General features: G+C 44.0%; 1 protein-coding gene across 1 annotated transcript in view; it reads left to right on the top strand.

Annotated features, from left to right (window-relative positions):
- Positions 1–18,025, top strand: part of ADAMTS17 (ADAM metallopeptidase with thrombospondin type 1 motif 17) — a 152,940-nt gene that overhangs the window by 116,727 nt on the left and 18,188 nt on the right. Inside the window, exons 18-20 of the mRNA XM_058033730.1 lie at positions 1,621–1,780; positions 3,634–3,769; positions 14,899–15,103. Of these exons, the coding sequence (XP_057889713.1) occupies positions 1,621–1,780; positions 3,634–3,769; positions 14,899–15,103 (501 nt within the window). The remainder of the gene's footprint in view (positions 1–1,620; positions 1,781–3,633; positions 3,770–14,898; positions 15,104–18,025) is intronic.

Raw genomic sequence — 18,025 nt, 5'->3', positions numbered from 1 at the left:
CTTGGAGAAACTGGTGTTTGTGTAAGTAGGCCTGTGCTGGTCCCCCTTGTGCAACAGAGGACAACCCAACACTCCCAGAGCAGAAGGGGGCTTTAGACAAGGCTGACTGATCAGTTCTCTAGAACAGGAGTTTGTATCTCCTGCACTTCAGGAAAGCTGGGCTCAAGCTCTCTGCCTCTGCCTGCCTGGTGTTTGAATTGTGTTTAGAAAAACCAACATTGTTCTTTGAAATTGTAATGATGGCTGGCTGGTTTCAACCCTGGTATTCAGTCCTGGAAGTGAGGCTCCCTCTGTAGCTGAAGCAAAATCATTTCCTTGTTCCCCACATCCTCTGGGAGGGGCTCATCTGCCCAGGGTTCTGCCCTGTGCAGAGCAGCTCAAGGGTGCTGAGTTTGTGGAGCCCCCTCAGTGTTCACAGCACAGGCTGCCAGGACCCCTTCTTTCAGCACATTTGTGTGGTTAAATGAGCTCCTGACAGCTTTAGTGAGATTATTGGTTAAGTAGGAATGATTGTGCAAATCTGAAGGGGAAACAATTATTGTTGGGGGATAATAGCATTTGCAAATTTGTCTTTTTTCAAACAGGCAGCTGCTTGCTCCACTTATGAGAGCCTTTATTTGGTAAGGCATTGCTCTTTTTTCAGTAGGTGACAAAAGCCAGCACAATTCACCTGCCTAATGCTGCTCAGATCATGGGATAATAAGTATAAGTAGGTTTAAAGCCACAGCATGAACATTACAGTAGTACTTCTAGGCATTTGTTAGTACTGTGGTAACTCAGATTCCATGGATCCTGTTCTCCATGGGATATCTTCCAATCAGTTCTGATTCAAGCCAGGGAAAGTGAGAGCCAAATGAAGTCCAACATGTAAATCAAAACAGGACCAGTACTCTCATCTGCCCATGGTGAAAACATAAACATTTTTCTCTGTTCCTTTGTTAACAGACAGGGAATTCTGGAGTAATAACACCAGAGACATCACAAGTGATTCCATAGGAAATAGCCTGCTGTTGGAAACAGGTTTCACCTTCCTCTAGCAATATGCAGGGATGAAAATATACATTGCCAGAAGCTGTGTGATAGGGCTTTTTCTTATTTCTGTTTCCTGAGGCATAAAACCCTGCTGCTACAGCTTGTCAGCTGCAATAGTCATGCTTGCCTTGAGTGCCACATTCACCAGGAGACAAGGGACTTTTTGTGCTGCAGTTGTTTTTGAGAAGCATCACCTTGTTCTTTCAGATGTTTAACTCTAGATGCTCTTTAAAATGGTTGGTATATGAAAAGTGCTGATTTAATGCTTCCTGTTGTCTTTCTCTTTGAATAGCCAGTGTCCTGCTGATCACATACAAAGCTGGAAGTTATGCCTTGAATTCCAGGTTTAGACATCCCTGTGCTGCTTTAAATATTCACAAATCATAAGCAGTTCTTGCTCCTGCAGTTGCCCTGTTTTAGCAGTACCATTGTAATCTAAGTTTTCTAGATAAAGATTTGGTTGCCTTTCACAAGGTATTTATACTTTAGGGATTTTTTCCTGAGCCAGCATTTCCAGCAGTGCTATCTCAGCCTGTTGGCTCTCCCAGCACAGTGTGTTGCAACAGCCTCTCTTTTCTGCTGAACCAGGTGCTGTTATTCCACGACCAGAATTATGGAATTCATTATGAATACACCATCCCTGTAAACTATACTGCTGAAAACAGAAGTGAGCCAGAAAAGCAACAGGACTCCTTGTACATCTGGACACACAGTGGATGGGAAGGATGCAGTGTGCAGTGTGGAGGAGGTAGGGACACCAGGAAGCTTGGTGGGAATTCCTGAGTGCTGTTTGCAGCCTCCAGCCACAGGAGAGGTGGAAATTGGCCATGAAAATGGACTTTGCTGTAATGAATTCAGTGACAGCTCGTTCTCACCGGCTCTCCCTGCTCTGATCCCCATCCCCACAGTTAATTTCCAGCCAGCCTTTTGGCAGGGACACTGCTCTGTCACTGCAGGCTGGAGCTGCACCTGGATTCTGTGTGCAGCCCCAGCCTCCAGCCCCCAGCACATTCCTGGAGCAGCATCTCACAGGTGTCCAGGCACGCTCAGGGAAAGGCCCTTCCCTCCCCAGGCATGGAGCAGGGCAGTGCTGCTGGGGCAGCTCCTGGGGATCTGCATCAGGTGCTCCCACCCAGGAGTACCTGGCAAAGCTCCTTCCCAGAGCATCCCTGGATGTGCCCAGACAGATCTGCTGCAGCCCTGGGAGCTGGTGCTGTGAGAGCAGAGGCTGCTTTGTCAGACACTGTCCATTGCATGTGCAGTGCTGGAAGGAGGAGGTTGTTCCCTGAGGAAAACAGATCATTTCCAAGCCTTCTGGGCAGTCTGTCTGCACCAGCAGCCTCAGTTATTTATGATGTGACATGACAGGAGGAAAGAGCTCATCTTCACATTTACAGGCTCACTGCCCTCAGTGCACTGAAATTACTGATTTTTTTCTGTAAATAGGACTTTAGAATAGACACTCTTGCATTAAAATAATAATTTTGAAGCCATTAAACCCTCACATGAGGGAAAAGGAAATTTATTTGTGGCTCTTCTGATTTTTGTTGTAAGCCTGTTACAAATTTGAATCAAATCAGTGTCCTCCAGCATGGCTCCCACCAGCACTAGCTTGATAATTGGTCTTTTATTTTAGTTGTCCAATGCTTTTGCTACTTATCCAAGCTGAGAAGGGACTTTCTCCTTTCCATACAGATGTTTGCATATTTTTTATTAACAGAACATGAGTTATTTTTTATTTTCAGCTGCAGATGGTGAATAAACTCAATCTGACACAGTCTCAGGGTTAGAAAACAAACCTGAGAAACCAAAATTAGCAGTGAGGCAAAGTCACACAGAGCAGGAGTATCACTTTCCTTGTCACATCTGGTCACTGTCATGCTCCCTGTGGCACAGCTTTCCTGATGCCACTCCGTGGAAGGCTGAGCCCTGAGGGCCACACTCAGGGATGTGGGATGAGGGAAACTCCTGGTGCACAGTTTGTGTGAGAAATGCTGGCTCCTCCAGAGATGCCTCCTGCCACAAGGATTTTAAAGCAGTATATCTGGAGGAGCAGGAGATGAGAAACAATTTGTTTTGGTGGCTTTATTTTCTCTTTGTGAAATATGAACAAGCTCAGTTAATGACTCTTGAACCTCGGTCAGTCCTTTTCATGCTGACTTCCTGGCCCGGAGCAGCAGGAGGCAGCTGTCCTGTCATTATCAGTCACATTAGCAGGGAGTGGGAGGTTGTGTGACTTCAGCACATCTGCCCGAGGTGATGACAGGGCACAGCTACCTGTGGAGGAGGAACCAGAAACGAAAACAAATTGTTTTAAAGCTCCTTTCCACGTTAAACACTAGAAGGAGAAAGCCCAGGCTGAATGCTCATGTGAAACAGTCAATTGCATGATTACTGGGGAAAGATTTGTAGCTTTTCTGAAAAAAAAACCAACCCAAAACATGCCAGTACAAAGGTCAGGCAGAAGTGGAGAATAAGATTTCTTGCAGAGGTGGTAGAGTACATCTGGTAGAGGGAGCAGGGAGCTCCAAGCTTTTGAGTTTTGGAGTTTTGATGAGTGGAGGTGGTTTTGTTCAGAGTTCTTTTTGATTTGGCCTCCAGGTGAGAGGAGAACCATCGTGTCCTGCACTCGGATCATTAACAAGACCATGACGCTGGTGAATGACAGTGACTGCCAGCGAGTGACCCGCCCCGAGCCCCAGGTCAGGAAATGTAACACACACCCCTGCCAGTCACGGTAAGGAGTTAAAAACACTAAAACCAATATCCTTTTCCTTCAGAAACTGCCCCTTTCCAAAGCCTCCGTCTGGTGAACACAGTGCAAACGTCTCAAAGTATTGGGACACATTGTTAGCCACAGTAAGCAGCTGTAATATTCATTTCCTTTTGTTGAGCAGGTCAGATTTTCATTACCTCAGACAAAGCCCATTTAATTTGTGGTCAGTAAGGCCAGATTCCATGCAGGCTGCCTTCATACATTGTTTGGGGATGGTTTTCTTTTCCCCTTGATTGCCTCCTGGGAGACAGAATTTACAGTATAAAGTTAGACAAGAGTGGAGTGACTGCATATCTAACCTTTCTTTTTTTGAATCAGCACAGAATGGGGTCTGATTAACTGTCAAACAGTACTACAAAAACCCTGAAGCCAATAAATTAAATTATGATGAAACACATTTTAGATATTTTTCTCAGTAAGGGTGCTTTTCTCCTCACTATTTATTAGAGATCTCTAAAAATAATAAAAGGTTTTTTTTTTTTTAATTTGGCAAGCACTTTCAGCTGAAATTATTTTGATCTGTGTTATAATAAAAAAGACATTTCTGGCCAAAATGACAAAAGAGAAGAAGGTAAATTAATTTGTTCAGTTTGTTTCCTGACAAAAAACGTTCACTCTTTTTCTGCAGTGATGTTTAGCATTGTAGTGTAGAAACTCCAATTTTGATAGTAGTTAGAATAACACCAGGATCAGGGGTTTGATCCATGTGTAGGCCATTCACTTCAGAGGTGGGCTCAATGATCTTTGTGGGTTCCTTCCAACTCAGAATATTCTGTGATAAAATCAATTTCAGATAAAGCTAAACAATACCTAAAAAAGCATATTCAAACCAACCTGCTGGCTGCTGCATCTTGGATAATCAGACAAGCCAGGGAAATGCACCTACAAAGCTAATCCTGCTGGCAGAGGCAATGGGGAGAACATCAAGCAGCACACTTCCTTCTAATTAGAGCTACACTGTGATTAAAGTGCCCTGGAGCAGGGAAATGCAGTGTCAGGTCATCCATCAATAAGGCTGGTTCAGGTTTCAGTTTCTGTCTGCACTGCCTGTTATTGCTGCTGGACAATATTGGCTGTACAGCTTGCAGTACTGAAAGGTATAATGAGATACCCTGGTATGTAAGGAGAGCCAAAATCCCCATGGCTTCAAGGAAACAACTGTTTCCTTCAAGAAGGAAGTCCAGTGAGGCTGGGATTTCTGTCATGCCACTCTCTCAGAAAGAAACAAAAAGCATCTGCTTGTGTTGCTGCCCTGGCATGAAGTATTTCTCCCAGATCTTTTGGAAAGCTGTCAGGAGTAGGCTGGAGTGAGCCCAGGCAGGTATAGGAGGGGTTCCAGGTGGCAGAGATGAACAAAAGCAACTTTAGAAGTTCTGGAAGTAGTGGGCAGGTTCTGCCTCTACCAGCTGAGAGCAAGGATGGGAAGTTCTGGCCGTGTCACAGCCCTGAGACCCACAGTGTGCTCTGAGGGAGGTCTCTTTGGTGCCCTCCCACCATGGCACTGCTGCCTGTCAGGGCAGTGACAGTGGGTGAGGTGAAATCACACAAAACCTCCTCAGAAAGGATTATTCTGCTCCTGTATCCCGCCTGTGTTCCTCTGGGGAATTTGGTCCAGCCCTTAATGTTATTCCAAGGTCTCTCTTCTCCTGTGTGGAGCCAGCAGGCAGTTTATGGGCACAGCTCACACAGCTCTGCCCAGCTGCAGTCAGCTCTGGCACAGGGACACTCTTGTTGGTCTATTTTTTTCAGAGCAATGACAGCAGACACTGTCAATGTGCTTAGAACCTGGAAAGGCCACAGAATCCTTGCTGATGATCTGATAGACCACACTCCCTCACTCCCTCCGTGTAGAGTACACTTTCACACTTAACATGCTTTTAACTGGAAACATTTTCAGAAGCACATTCTCTGTGCCTCTGTAGAATTTAAATTTCCACTTGCGTTTGCCCACCCAGACATTAGAAAAGCATGCTTAGCATATTCTCTGACCAAGAACATCTTAAAGAAACCATTCTCTTTCACCATGTCAATGCTTTTTTTATGAGCCCTGAATTTGTTTTAGGGTTTCAAGTAAAATTATTGTAGCATCTTGTTACAATAAGGTCCTTTCCCATTTCCACTCAGACCTAAGCCCTTCACCTGAGTTCAGAAGAAGGAACAATGCTCTCCTTTCTCTGGTAAACCAGCTCTGTTTTGTGCATTCTGAATTGCATTTGCACTTTCACTCCAAATTTAGGAGAATCACCTTTCAGAGTATTTATCTCTAGAGGGGGGTCTTTTGGCCAGCACAGGACTGGGTCAGAGGACACTCAGTCTCTGTTTCACTTTGGGATGGGCTGTGTGACTTTAGTTCACTATCCCACACTGTCCCTTTGTTTCCTCTCTCAATCCATGTATAAGCTGGATTGCAAACTCTTTGGGTTGGGGTGAGATCATATTGTTTAAGTGGAGGAAGAGGCTGTTGCTGTTGAGATTGTAATAAAAATAAAATAAACAGTTACCCACATTTATAAAGTGATCAGGAGGAAAAAAGGATATGTTATTAATAACAGTGTCTTTCTTCCAGCACGATCCCAAAGTGCTTTGTAAATTATATATCCCTTTGAACTTCAGCCACCTCTCAGGAGAGCCAAATAATGTAGGGCAGGGGACACTACTTTCATGAGGCCAAGGAGAAGATTGGAATTCTCCAACTGCAACTCAGCATCTGAGGAAAACAAAGCAGGATTTAAAACTTGATTGGATACACTGACATGTTTTAAAATTACACGTCAGAGAAGAGAATTTTCTTAAGGGTTTTGTTGAAACTGGCAAAAATAAAAGAATCTTTCATTCTTTATTATTGTTACTCTTTCACCTTTTAAAAAAATGCCTCTTTTTCTTCTTATTTTATTTTTTATGTTCCTTGACCCTCTTTTTCCATTAAATTCTTTACAGCTTCCTTTCCTGTCCCAACTGCACCCTATTAGCACCTCTTTATTCTAATCCTTTGCCTAGCTCTTTAGGTATTTTTTACAAAACCTTGCTGTAACCAGATGGAATCTGGATTCCTGCATGCGGCGTGGATGGGTCGCTTCCAGCACGCCCAGCACCAACCCAAATACAGCGGCAGGGCCAGCCCTGGGGCTGGCACCACGCTCACAAATCACAGATCCCATCAGCTGTTTTCACTGAAAACACAGCTCGGCCACTGGCCACACACTTCTGCCTGCATGGCTGGGCTGTGGCTATGAAACTGCTCCCCTCCAAGGCAGGAAAAGCACCAAAACCACATGAAATTCCCCAACTGTTGGACTTGTAATGGACTGTGTGCAAACGCTGGTAATTTTTCTCCTCTTTGCTGTAAGAGATTTTAGGAGAGGTTAAGTTCTTTCAGGGGTCTGCTGAATATTTGGTGTTCTTACATGGATGCTGAACAGCAGCATATGCCAGAAATCCCTGGCTGCATCTACAGAAAACCACAGGAGACCCTGAGCACTTATTTTCACTGTTTAGGACTTGAAAATATCTCCTGAGCCCCAGGGTTAGTTTTCTGCTACTACCAGCAGCATATCTTAGACTGCTTTCTATAAGCTGAGCTTTTCCCACAGGCTCCTTCCTGCACTGGAAGGCTCTCCTTTGACCTTGCTGTTCATGTGGGTCAGAACCTTTTATTTCCAGCCTCACTGTTACTCACTGTCATTTTTTCAGCCTTTTTTTTTTTTTTTTGTGCATCAGCTCTGTTCCTTTTCTTACAGAGTATTTTCCCTCCCTTCCTTTCAGCCTTGGGCTATTTGCCACAGGACACAACAAACCATTGTATCTCCTCCTTCAATCATTTTTCTGGGCTAAATCAATTTCTTTAACTTCTTATTGCTTTTTTCATGGCTGCATCATATTTGTGGCTTACAGTCATTCGAGATGTTTTCCTCCTCATTTATTTCATTGTATGAGCCCTACTTCAACACAGAAATGCTTGTTATTGGTCCCTGAGCCCTCAGCCTTGCACTGTGTGCTGTTTATTTCCATCCTAGTTTGTTATTGCAGTACTGAAGGTTATTCAGTTCTTCCTGTTTGACATCCTAATCCTCTGAGGCATTGACACTGCTTCTAGGCTTTGTATTGTCAGCATTTTCTTCAATTTTCCAGCAGTTTTTTTCTTTTTTGTGCCTAGGTCATTAATGAGCATACTAAATTAGATCAAATGCAAGACAGACCTTTCAGGAAGCCCACTAGTAACTGATCTAAATTCCTTTCATACCTGATCCTCCTTTGCAGCACTAAAGGTAGATGGGAGGCCAGCTCTCACCTCTCTATGAATTACACAATTATATCTATGGTTCTCAGCATGTCACCAGTAAGCATTTCCCATGCAGCAAAAGGAGTTCTTCACCAAACAGATTAAATCTACCACATTTCCTTTGTCTGGAAAACCAGAGAAATGCAGCCAAGGAGTTTTGCCTGGAGGAAGCCTATCTTGCATCCTTTTACCACTGTGTCCTTGATTATTGTTGCCCTCCAAATCATCTCTAAAAGCTGACACGCTGCTGAGGTCAGCTCTGTGGTTACATGGGTCACTTCCTTCTTTCTTTCTTCTCTTTTCCTTTCATTTTTCCATCCGTGAGCTGGAATCCAGCACCAGGCTCCCCAAGGGTTCACACACCACATCAGTGCCCACTGGGGGAAAATAAAGCCAGTTTAAGAGTCAGTCAAGGCCCCAGTTGGCTCAGCACCTCAAAAACATGTCCAAAGGCTGGGGAGTGCCAAAATAATGGTGTCTCAGTGTGTGATGATTGATAGTGCCCATTGCTTTGACTCCTGGTCTGATTTAGGCTTAGGGTGTATCCATGTGCTGCCTGAGAGTCCATTCTGCCCTCTAGACTTCACCATATCCCTGTGAGAGTGCTCTGTTTAACAGCCCAGGAATACAGGAATCAGAATAATACAGAAATCAGTCTGTCTCCCTGACTCTGGGCTGCTTGCACCCCATTTCTGTGTGTTCTCATCACAGGTAGATGGGGGGCAAAACAATCTCAGATTTATTTTGTGAGGTGGTTGTCTTGCAAATACTAGAATTTGGGGGGAACAATATGATGGAAAACTCTTTGAGAACGTCAGCAAATTCCTCACAGGTCTGTACAGAAATGGCACTAAACTGCAGGGATGGGGGTGTTTGTTAACTGAAGGGGCTGAGCTGGATATTTGATGGCTCCAGATGGGTCAGTCCTTTCATTAATGCAGTTTATCATCCATAAGGTTCAATGCCAGCAGGTTCAAACCCTTGTCTGTGCCTTGTGCTGAGAAACATCTTTGATGTGCATTGGATTTGGTTACATGAAAAGAAAAAAGAAAAGAAGGAACAGCCGTGGGGAGGGTTTCATTTTAGCCTGGAAATCTGGCATCAATAGTAATGTTAGCACCCTCTGATCCAAGGAGGCACCACGTAAGAGTTCATTTTGAAGTACTTCCCAAAGCTGGAGTTGGGATCTCCAGAATCAGCTTGAGCTTAATGAATTTGCCAGGACTGTGCTGGAGGGGCTGGAGCAGGGAATGCTGCGCTCTGGTGGCAGCTCCTCGGGGCACTGCCTGCAGCAGGGCTCCGTGGGCATTGCAGCAGCAAAAACCAAAATGCTGCACACCAGAAAACCTGAGAGATTCCACCTTTGTGAGGGGTGGCTGATGTCTTGCTGTGGGCACATCTGGGGCCCAGGTCAGCTGATGCTGATCCCCATCCACCAAAAGGAGACAAAAACTCCTGTGCTCCAGGTTGTAGGCAGGTCATCAAGTGCCAGTCAGTAGCTAATTAACCACTGAAAGACAATTTGCTTGTATCTTCCAGCAAATCCAACAACTCAACTCAGTGGAGCAATTCTGGCAGAGAAGGCTGGGGAACAGACAGTGTAGAATGAAAAGTGCTCTTTGGCTACTGCTAAATGCACTTACATCAAACACTCCAGGCTGATTTGCTGGAGCAGGAGTTAATTTGGCATTATTTTCCACAAGGAGTCATGAGACAGGTCCCTCAGCTTTGGTGTAAACACCCAGTCTGGCTTCCATCACTTCTTTCCCAGTGCAATGTTTGACTCACTAACCTTGTGGTTGACCATTGCCTTGTTTTAAAATGTTGCATGATCTGTGCTGCTTTGTTTTGAAGCTCTTCAGGCCAAGTGCTGTTCTAACCCACAGAAAAGGATTAGCAGGATAATATAGCAAAATATTTAATTGTGAAATCCACTCCTCCTGCTGCCTGCTGTAATGATCTTCACAGTTTGCATCGTGTGCTGGGAGCTGAGGAGGCACTGCCTTCCTGGAAAGGCAGGGAGTGGAGCTGGAAACCAGTTGCCCCATTAAAGCTACACCTACCATGGAGGTGGGTAGGGAAAACTCACTGCAGAGGAGCTCTGAGAGTGCTGAAATTCTGTCCCTTGGTGCCACCTCCTCACACTGACCCCACACTGAGTCCTCCAAAACTGAGAGATCTGCTCATGTGGGGGAGGAGGAGAGGGAACAATGGCTTCCATATGAAAAAAGAACTTCCCAAGGTGTATGTAAATTATAAAACATTGTTCCATGGCCAATCTTATTGGTGGGAAATTGAAAAAGAAAAAAAAAGAGCTGTCAAAATGATAATCACTAAAGAAAAAAAGAAACCTGTGTGAGTGAAAGTTGGCAAGTCTGTTAGCAGAATGACTACTGTACTGGAAAATTACTGAGCACTGTTTATAAAGGCAATCAGACAGGAATGTTAGTCTTGGAGTCCTACTTTCAACATCAGCAGCTGTATTATTCTACTAGATTCCTTGTACTTTTCTCCAAAAAAAAAAAAAAAAAAGCCTTTTAGTGACTGGGTGTGGCACAACCTGTTCCCAAACACAAGATTCACCTGATTGTTTTGAGCCCAGTGCAGCAGAGAGGTGGTGGAGAGCCTCAGGAGTGTGTGGGGAGAGGACAGTCCAATAGCAGAGTGTGTGTGTGTTTCATGGAAAACACAATTCCATTTGTAAAGAAACTTTTCTTCTACACAGCCGAGCATGAGCTTGGTTTGACAGCTGTAAGCAAAGTATATCTGTCAGTTCCACATGACTGATTCTCAGAAATCTTTTCCAATTCTTCTTGCTAAAATTATCCAATGTAAAAACCCAGCCCTGCTGAAAGCTGGTCTGACTTTTGCCTAAATCAGTAGAGCCACAGTTTCCTCCAGGTGCCTCAGAAAACTGAGTGACTTCAACATGATTTTGTGTCACAAACTGGTGCTAAAGACAACCAGTGCTAACTGGGCATGGACTTATCCTCACCTGTGCATTAAACCAAAAGGTTTTCAGTAAAATCTGTTAGAAATAGAACCCTCACATTACAGGGTTTAGGTCTGTTTCTGTCACCTGGCTTTTTCAGACATATTTTGTAGGAAGTTTCCTCTGATGCTTTACTCAGCAGTAGCACAGGCTCTAAACTGTAGGTAAGACCCAGCTCTAAAAAAACAGGTCCTTCATCCATTTTGTCTTCCTAACTTTTTTCCCCCAAATCTTTAGCTCCAAGCTCTCATTTGCAGACATTCATCTCCCCTGGGTTTATGTACATTGTGCTGCAGGCTTTTTTTTTTTTTTTCCTAGAAAATGTGGGAGTCTTAGGCAAGCAGGTAGAGTAGATAATTCAAGGTTAAAAACTAATCCAGACCATAGAAAGATCAAATGATGAACTGAATCTCCAAAAGATATTTCAAGTTTGCTCCAGGGGCCTGCCAGATGAGTGTTGCCAAAGCAGATTAGAAGAACTCCCAATTCCTCAGAAGAGATACTGAGAGGTCAGAGGTTGAGGAAGACTCAGAAGACAAAGATTTAGAGCAGCCCTCTCAGATTGCATGTCCTGCCCATCCCAGCTTTTTGAAGCTTTTGAAAATCACACCCTTCTGGGCATATTTTAGCTGGAAAGACAGCCACTGACTGGGGTAAAATCTCTGCTTAAAAGCTCATCACTTTCTTCCTGATTCTAACCACCAGCAGGGATCACTTAGCTCTGGAATCTTCTGCAGAGGTAAGATTACAAAAAATAATAATACCAGGGATGAAGGCATCCCTGTGGCTGTGAAAAGATGAGTGTGTTTGTCACGTAAATCAGTGTTTGTTGGCAAAGTGAGAGGCTCTCCTGGGACCCCAGCTGGGCACTCCCTGCTCCCACAGAAGATAGGTTATAACCTGGGAGGGAAAGACCAAGCTGAAAGGAACTCTGGTGTCAAACAATCCCTAAGATCAGTTTACAGGCTTAAAGTGTAACTGGAAGCCAAATTCTGTATATGATATACACAGGGCTTAGTGTACAGCAGTTAATTGGCTTAGTTAATAATGCAGAGCCAGCCTGGGGTTTGGAGTTAGAACACTGGAGTTATTTTTGACATTGTCATAAGGAAAATGCCTCCTTTTTTTAAAGAAAATCACCCTCTAAGTAGGTCTTGTTGTTAAACAAACTCAGGTGTGTTCAGAAGGTGTAATGACAGCGTAGAGACAAAAATCTACCTGTGCTGTAATTTAATAGTTACCATAATGTGATACTATTTGTACATCACATTTTTCTCCCCTGTCTGTATATTACTTGCAGATAGTAATTCTGCTAATATCTTGCTGCAAATTCCTTCCAAAAAATTGAAACTGGAAGGAATTTTCATCTTTAATCACTTTATCTATAAATCCTTTGTCTTTCCACATTGGTTGTGAACATTGTTGAAATATAGTTGCAGTGTTCCTGTGTGTTACAGGCACTAAAACAATATTTTCAGCTGCCTGTGAAGGAGAATTTGAGGGAACTGTGGGGGTTCAGGGCACTGCCAGGATTGTGTGTAGCACTCACCTTTACTTGCTTGCCAGATTGCTTTTACAAGCCATTGATTCAAGCAAAGATTTCACTGAGAGGATGAAGTTCAGTGGTCAAAGTGATCATCATCCCCTTGGTGCTTTTGAAAATAACCTACTTTACATATTAGTATTATTCAGACATTTAATCTCACTTGTCTCCTGGATGTGAAAGTAAAACCACCACTTGAAAATAGCCTTTAATTTCTGAGTATTTTGAGTGTCACAGGCAGGGCAGAGTGGGCTGTGAGGTTTCAGAGATCCCTTACAGCATTCCCCCACCTGATCTGTAACCACAGGGTTGGGATCAGGAGTGGATGTAGAGAATGGTGGCTGAAGTTGGAGATTGTTTTCACCACAGACACATCTTTGTATTGGTACCCTGGGTTTCAGCTCGTTCCCTATGTAATCTTTCTTCTCATGATGATGGTAACAATTGTTTTTTCTGTGCTAATTTTCTAGTTGCACTCTGTCATGTCCAGCAAACAGGGTAGAAACCAGGTGGTTTCTCCCCTCCACAAGAGCAACAAACAAAAAATATTAGAAAGGAATTTTCCTTCCTAAAAGAAAGCCATAACCTTTCTTCTTAAGGCATCTTGGAAATAGTTGGCATGCTGTGTGCTGCCCATCCTAAGTGCAAGCTCACAGACAGCCTCTGCCAAGAATGTATTTTTATCTTTCTCCTTTGCTTTCAGCCCCTTTCCCTTTTTCTTCTGCCAGTAGCTGTAGATCACAGTGAGAGCACAGTGCTGAAGTGAATATTAGCTGAGTGGAGCCTGGGCAGAGCCCTTTGCCAGCCTTGTGACTCACACTCAGCTCATAAAGCACAGTCATTCCTGCCCTCCAGGCCTTTGTCAGGAGGTTCCTTTCCCCAGGTGGATAATTCCCTCACGTTTCTCCAACAGGGCAGAGCCCAGCTGATACCAAGGAGGCCTGGCTATTCACTTTCATGAACGCTGATTTCTGCACTTCAGGGCTATTTTTGTCAGGCTTTCAGCCCTGGTATTCAATTTCCCAGCTGACATTTTCCCATTCCATAGGAGAAATACCAAGCCCTGGGCCACAGAGATGCACCAAAACTGCAGTCTGGAGAAACAGGTTTGGTGTCTCATCAGCTGTTCTAGCCAACAGAAATTCACAGATGTGTCAGTAAACTGCTTTAATGCACAGGAACATTTGAGCAGGGCCCTGTTCCACAAAAGACAGGTGGCCAGTCTGCCCAGTGCTGCTCAAACCAAATGGCTTCTGCCTGCACTGTCAGCACAGTCATCAGTGCTGTCACACCACTCATGGCATTCACAAATGAATTCATGACAGTTGCAGCGGGTGAAGATGTTCCTACAAATGGTGCTGAGCTGATTTTCTCTCCTTCAGGGAAGGGTAATAGTTTTTTAATTCATTTCAGACAAGTAACATACAACAACTTCAAAAGAAATGTGGTAAATAAGTTGTTCTACCTGGGTTACAGAAGTCTCCAGCAGAATGAGATAGTATTTCTCAGCAGACCTTTTTGAGAAGTCTTGTTTGGGCCCCTTAGCCCAGGACTGGGTGACAGGTAAAAGATTCATGGTGTAAGGATACAGATCTGGATGACAGTCCTAAATAACAGGCTAGAAGGTCAATTGCCTGGTGAGAAAGGCATGAGAGCCTTCTGGTGCTCAGTGGCTGCACAGTTATTGCTCCAGTCCCTCACTCCATGCAGGAATGCCTGTAATTACAGAGAACATGCTCTCACTGACTGATTGCAGGAAGCTGAAGATCGATGCTGCTTTTCTTTTAGAAAAAAATGTCATTCCCTCCATCCCTCCTCTTTCAGATCCTTCTTAGACACTTTATTCACTGCTTGTAGCCCCACTGTGGTGCTTCCAGCCCTTGCTGGAGTCAGTGGAGCTGGAAGACAGAGCAGGGAGGATTCCTCCTTTCCCTTGCAAGGAATGGTTTTGCAGGACAGTCTGCAGACAAGTCTGTCTCTATCTGAGAGAAAAAAAAAACAGCCCCACTGCAGAGAGTGGGGTTAAAGGGAATGATGCAGAGTTTGGGGTTTTGCCTGACATGGAGTCAAGAGGGAATATTCCCTTGCATACTGACACTGCTGCTTTACACAGTTCAGCTCCCAGAGGGGATCAGTGAGCTCAGGGTGACAGCAGCACAGCACCATCAAAGCCCCCACACAGCCAGGAAGAGCTGCCCACTTCTCACTGGCTTTAAGTGAAGCATAATGTTTTATTCCAACAGTTTGCTAACCTGTATCCTCTGGCTCCTTCCCAGGTGGGTGACTGGCCACTGGAGTCCCTGCTCTGCCACGTGTGAGAAGGGAGTGCAGCACCGGGAGGTCACTTGTGTCTATCAGCTGCAGAACGGCACCTACGTCAACACCAGGGACCTCTACTGCCTGGGCAGCAAACCTGCCACGGTGCAGAGCTGTGAGGGCAGGGACTGCCTGTCCATCTGGGAAGCATCAGAGTGGTCAAAGGTAGGACCTTCACTGGAGAGGAGCCAGACTGCTCAGAGCTCTGGATACACTGGCCTTAATGCATGGTTCTCATGGTCAGCATCCCCAAAGCACTGGAGTGCTGGGCAGGACTCTCATCTGCTGAGATGAGCAGTGAGGAACTCAGGTTTGGTTTCCAGACCAGATGAGTTAGTAAGGCAGGGTTTAGATATGCTCTAGTGACTTATCTTTCCATCTGAAAACTCTGACCAAGAAGGGAAAATGTTTCACTGACCTGAGGCCAGAAGTGCAGTAACCCAGGGCTTCTGGCTCCATTTAAATGTGGTGTGAAGAAATACCAGGCTTATCAGGCATCTGCATGTTACAGAGAATGGACAATCTTTGGGGCCTATCCAGACTTCTTTTGTATAATTCCAGGAAGAAGAAAAAGCTGGTTATATTTTGTATAAAAGATGCATCTCAGAGTAGCTGCAGAGTTAAGACATTTTTCCCAAGGCCTATGAATGCATTTCTGATGTAAATAATGAGAGCTCTAGATAGTTACCCTGTGTTTTGTTTAGCAGCAGAGTGATCTGGGAGTGTGCCTGCAGTTCATGACCAGGACTCAGCTAGTACAGGGCAGCTTTGTCTGTACCTGTGAGTAGCAGTCCTTACAGGATGCCCATGTTCACTTTGATTTTGTATTTGCTGGGCTCACCTGAGTGATGAGCTCTTTTCACTCTGGCTGCAGGGTTGCAGCCCTACCAGCCTCATTCCAGCCTGGCTTCCAGCAACAGCCCTTCCTGTGGGAAGGATTCCTCATTATTCCCCTCCATTTGGAACAGGGAGCTCCTGTTTAAAACATTGTCAAAGAGGTTTTGCTAGATACTATTGTTAGAAATGTGCTTAAAGTCACAGAAGCTCAGGACAGAAGGGATCCTGAGGAGCAGTGTCTCCTCACAAACACAATGGGATTTCATTGTGCACCTCCTGGACAGGAAATCTTAGTTTGGCAAGAGAGGTGATGGTTAAGTGAGAGCAGTGTTCCCTTTCAGTGGGGTGCTGGATCCTTCACTGGTGCATGAGATTCTTTTGTTACAAAAGATGTGCACAAACACACCAAGGTTTTAGTAAGTTGTCTCATAGGCCTTTTGTGTGCTCCCCTTTCAGAGGATGCCCTCTCTATTTCTTATAGCTAAACCAGCTGAACTGTTTATAGCTGAGATTAGGGTGCAATTCCTACCTGGTTTACATGTGGATTTTTTCCTTGAGTCTTTTGTTAACAATCCCAGGTACTTCTGTCTCCCTTTTATGGAATAGAGAATGTCAAGTTACAGATCAGTGGAAATCTTCCATATCCATGACCATGTAACTCCTTTACAAACACACAGCATTTTTAGATAATTTTTTCAATAGATGGTTCACTTCTCCTTTGATACATTTATTTACTTTTGTTGGGTCTGTAACTGTGCACTTGTGATTTTAAATTTGTTATTCTGACCCATTTCTGCTGTTATGAAGCTCAGTTGACTCCAGGACACATTTGATACTCTGCCAATGTGAACTCTTCTCACAACTAGGACTTTCTTCAGTGGTAATCACTTTATTCCTTAGCATTTTAATCTGATGTTGAGGAATAAATAAATATCACTGATATTGTATCATTTTATAAATCTATTTTCTGATCTGTTTTTTTTTAACTTCTTGCTCATGCAACACAGTTGACTGCACTGATGTCTGGTCCCTGGTCAAAAATGTGTGTTTTCACAGCAAATTCCAATACAATCTTCATCATGGAAAAAATTAAGTTCCCCTTGTATTGCCAAACACTTGAGATTGTTTTGGACAAAGTACTGCTCGACCCATTTTTAATGATAAAAATAGAGACTGTCAGGAGAAGGTGAATGTTTCTACTGTTAGAGAAATAGTGGAAAAAAATATGGACTTCCTTCAGATAAAGGAGTTGTGTCTTAACTGCAAAGTTGTGTTGCTCCTTTGCAAAGCTTCATGGGATCTGACAAAGTAATTTGTTAATAAAATAAGACTTAGTGATCTTGAGTGAACACACAGAACTGTGTCTATTAATTTGTGGACTCTGTAAAATCTATGTATTAAGAAATTCTTCATGAAAACAGATGACTTGGGGAAAGGAAAAAAACTTCTTAAAGAGGGTGATTTATATGTGACCACCAAAGATCTGTTGGAAACCTTCTTGCTCATGCTGTTTTGTCTAGGAAAGTATATGCAGTATTAATCTGTGAATGACTTAAAAGCTGTGGGAAGAACAAACAGTTGGTGTTTTTCCCAGACTTGCTTGTAAAACCCACCTAGAGGTTTCTCCTACTGTGAAAAATACTCCCACTTCAGCTTGATTTACTTCGAGTAAATTGGACCGTTCCAAAGATTTTTTTATATTGAGCTTTGTAGTTTGAGATGAACGAGTGCAACCCTGAGGAGTCCACCCTGGGGCCTGAGGAAAATGATACATAATTTGGGAAAGTCTACCCAACTTGGGGCAAATTCATGGCTTTAAGGTACCATTTAGGGAGTTCCAGCCTGGGATCTCTGGCAAGCCTTGCTCTCTGAGCAGTCCAGCAAAGCATTTTGTGGAATTCTGCAAAGCTGGGAAGAATTCACCCCCCTGTCTTAGCAGAACTCTAGATTGTGCTCCTTACAAAGATGTTACATCCGTGAGGGGTCACACCGTGAGCAGCACACGGTAAATTAAGTGGAAGGTTTCCCAGATTCTCAAGAAGTCACTTTGTAGTGCTGTGAAGTATTTAAAGGCATGTCTGTTTGCTTGCCAGCTCATAAACGCTTGTCATTCATGTCCTTAACAAGGCCAGCAGGTCAGAACTGCCTGGATTGTGTTTTTAAGACAGTTAGACAGGCATGCTGAGATTTGTCCATTTGATGTAATTTATATCAAGCTGACGCTTGTTTCCAGCATAGACCCCCTGGATG

The sequence above is a fragment of the Melospiza georgiana genome, chromosome 13, assembly GCF_028018845.1.
Source record: "Melospiza georgiana isolate bMelGeo1 chromosome 13, bMelGeo1.pri, whole genome shotgun sequence".
In the NCBI taxonomy this organism is placed as follows: Eukaryota; Metazoa; Chordata; class Aves; order Passeriformes; family Passerellidae; genus Melospiza; species Melospiza georgiana.
This window is presented reverse-complemented; position numbering and strand designations above follow the sequence as displayed.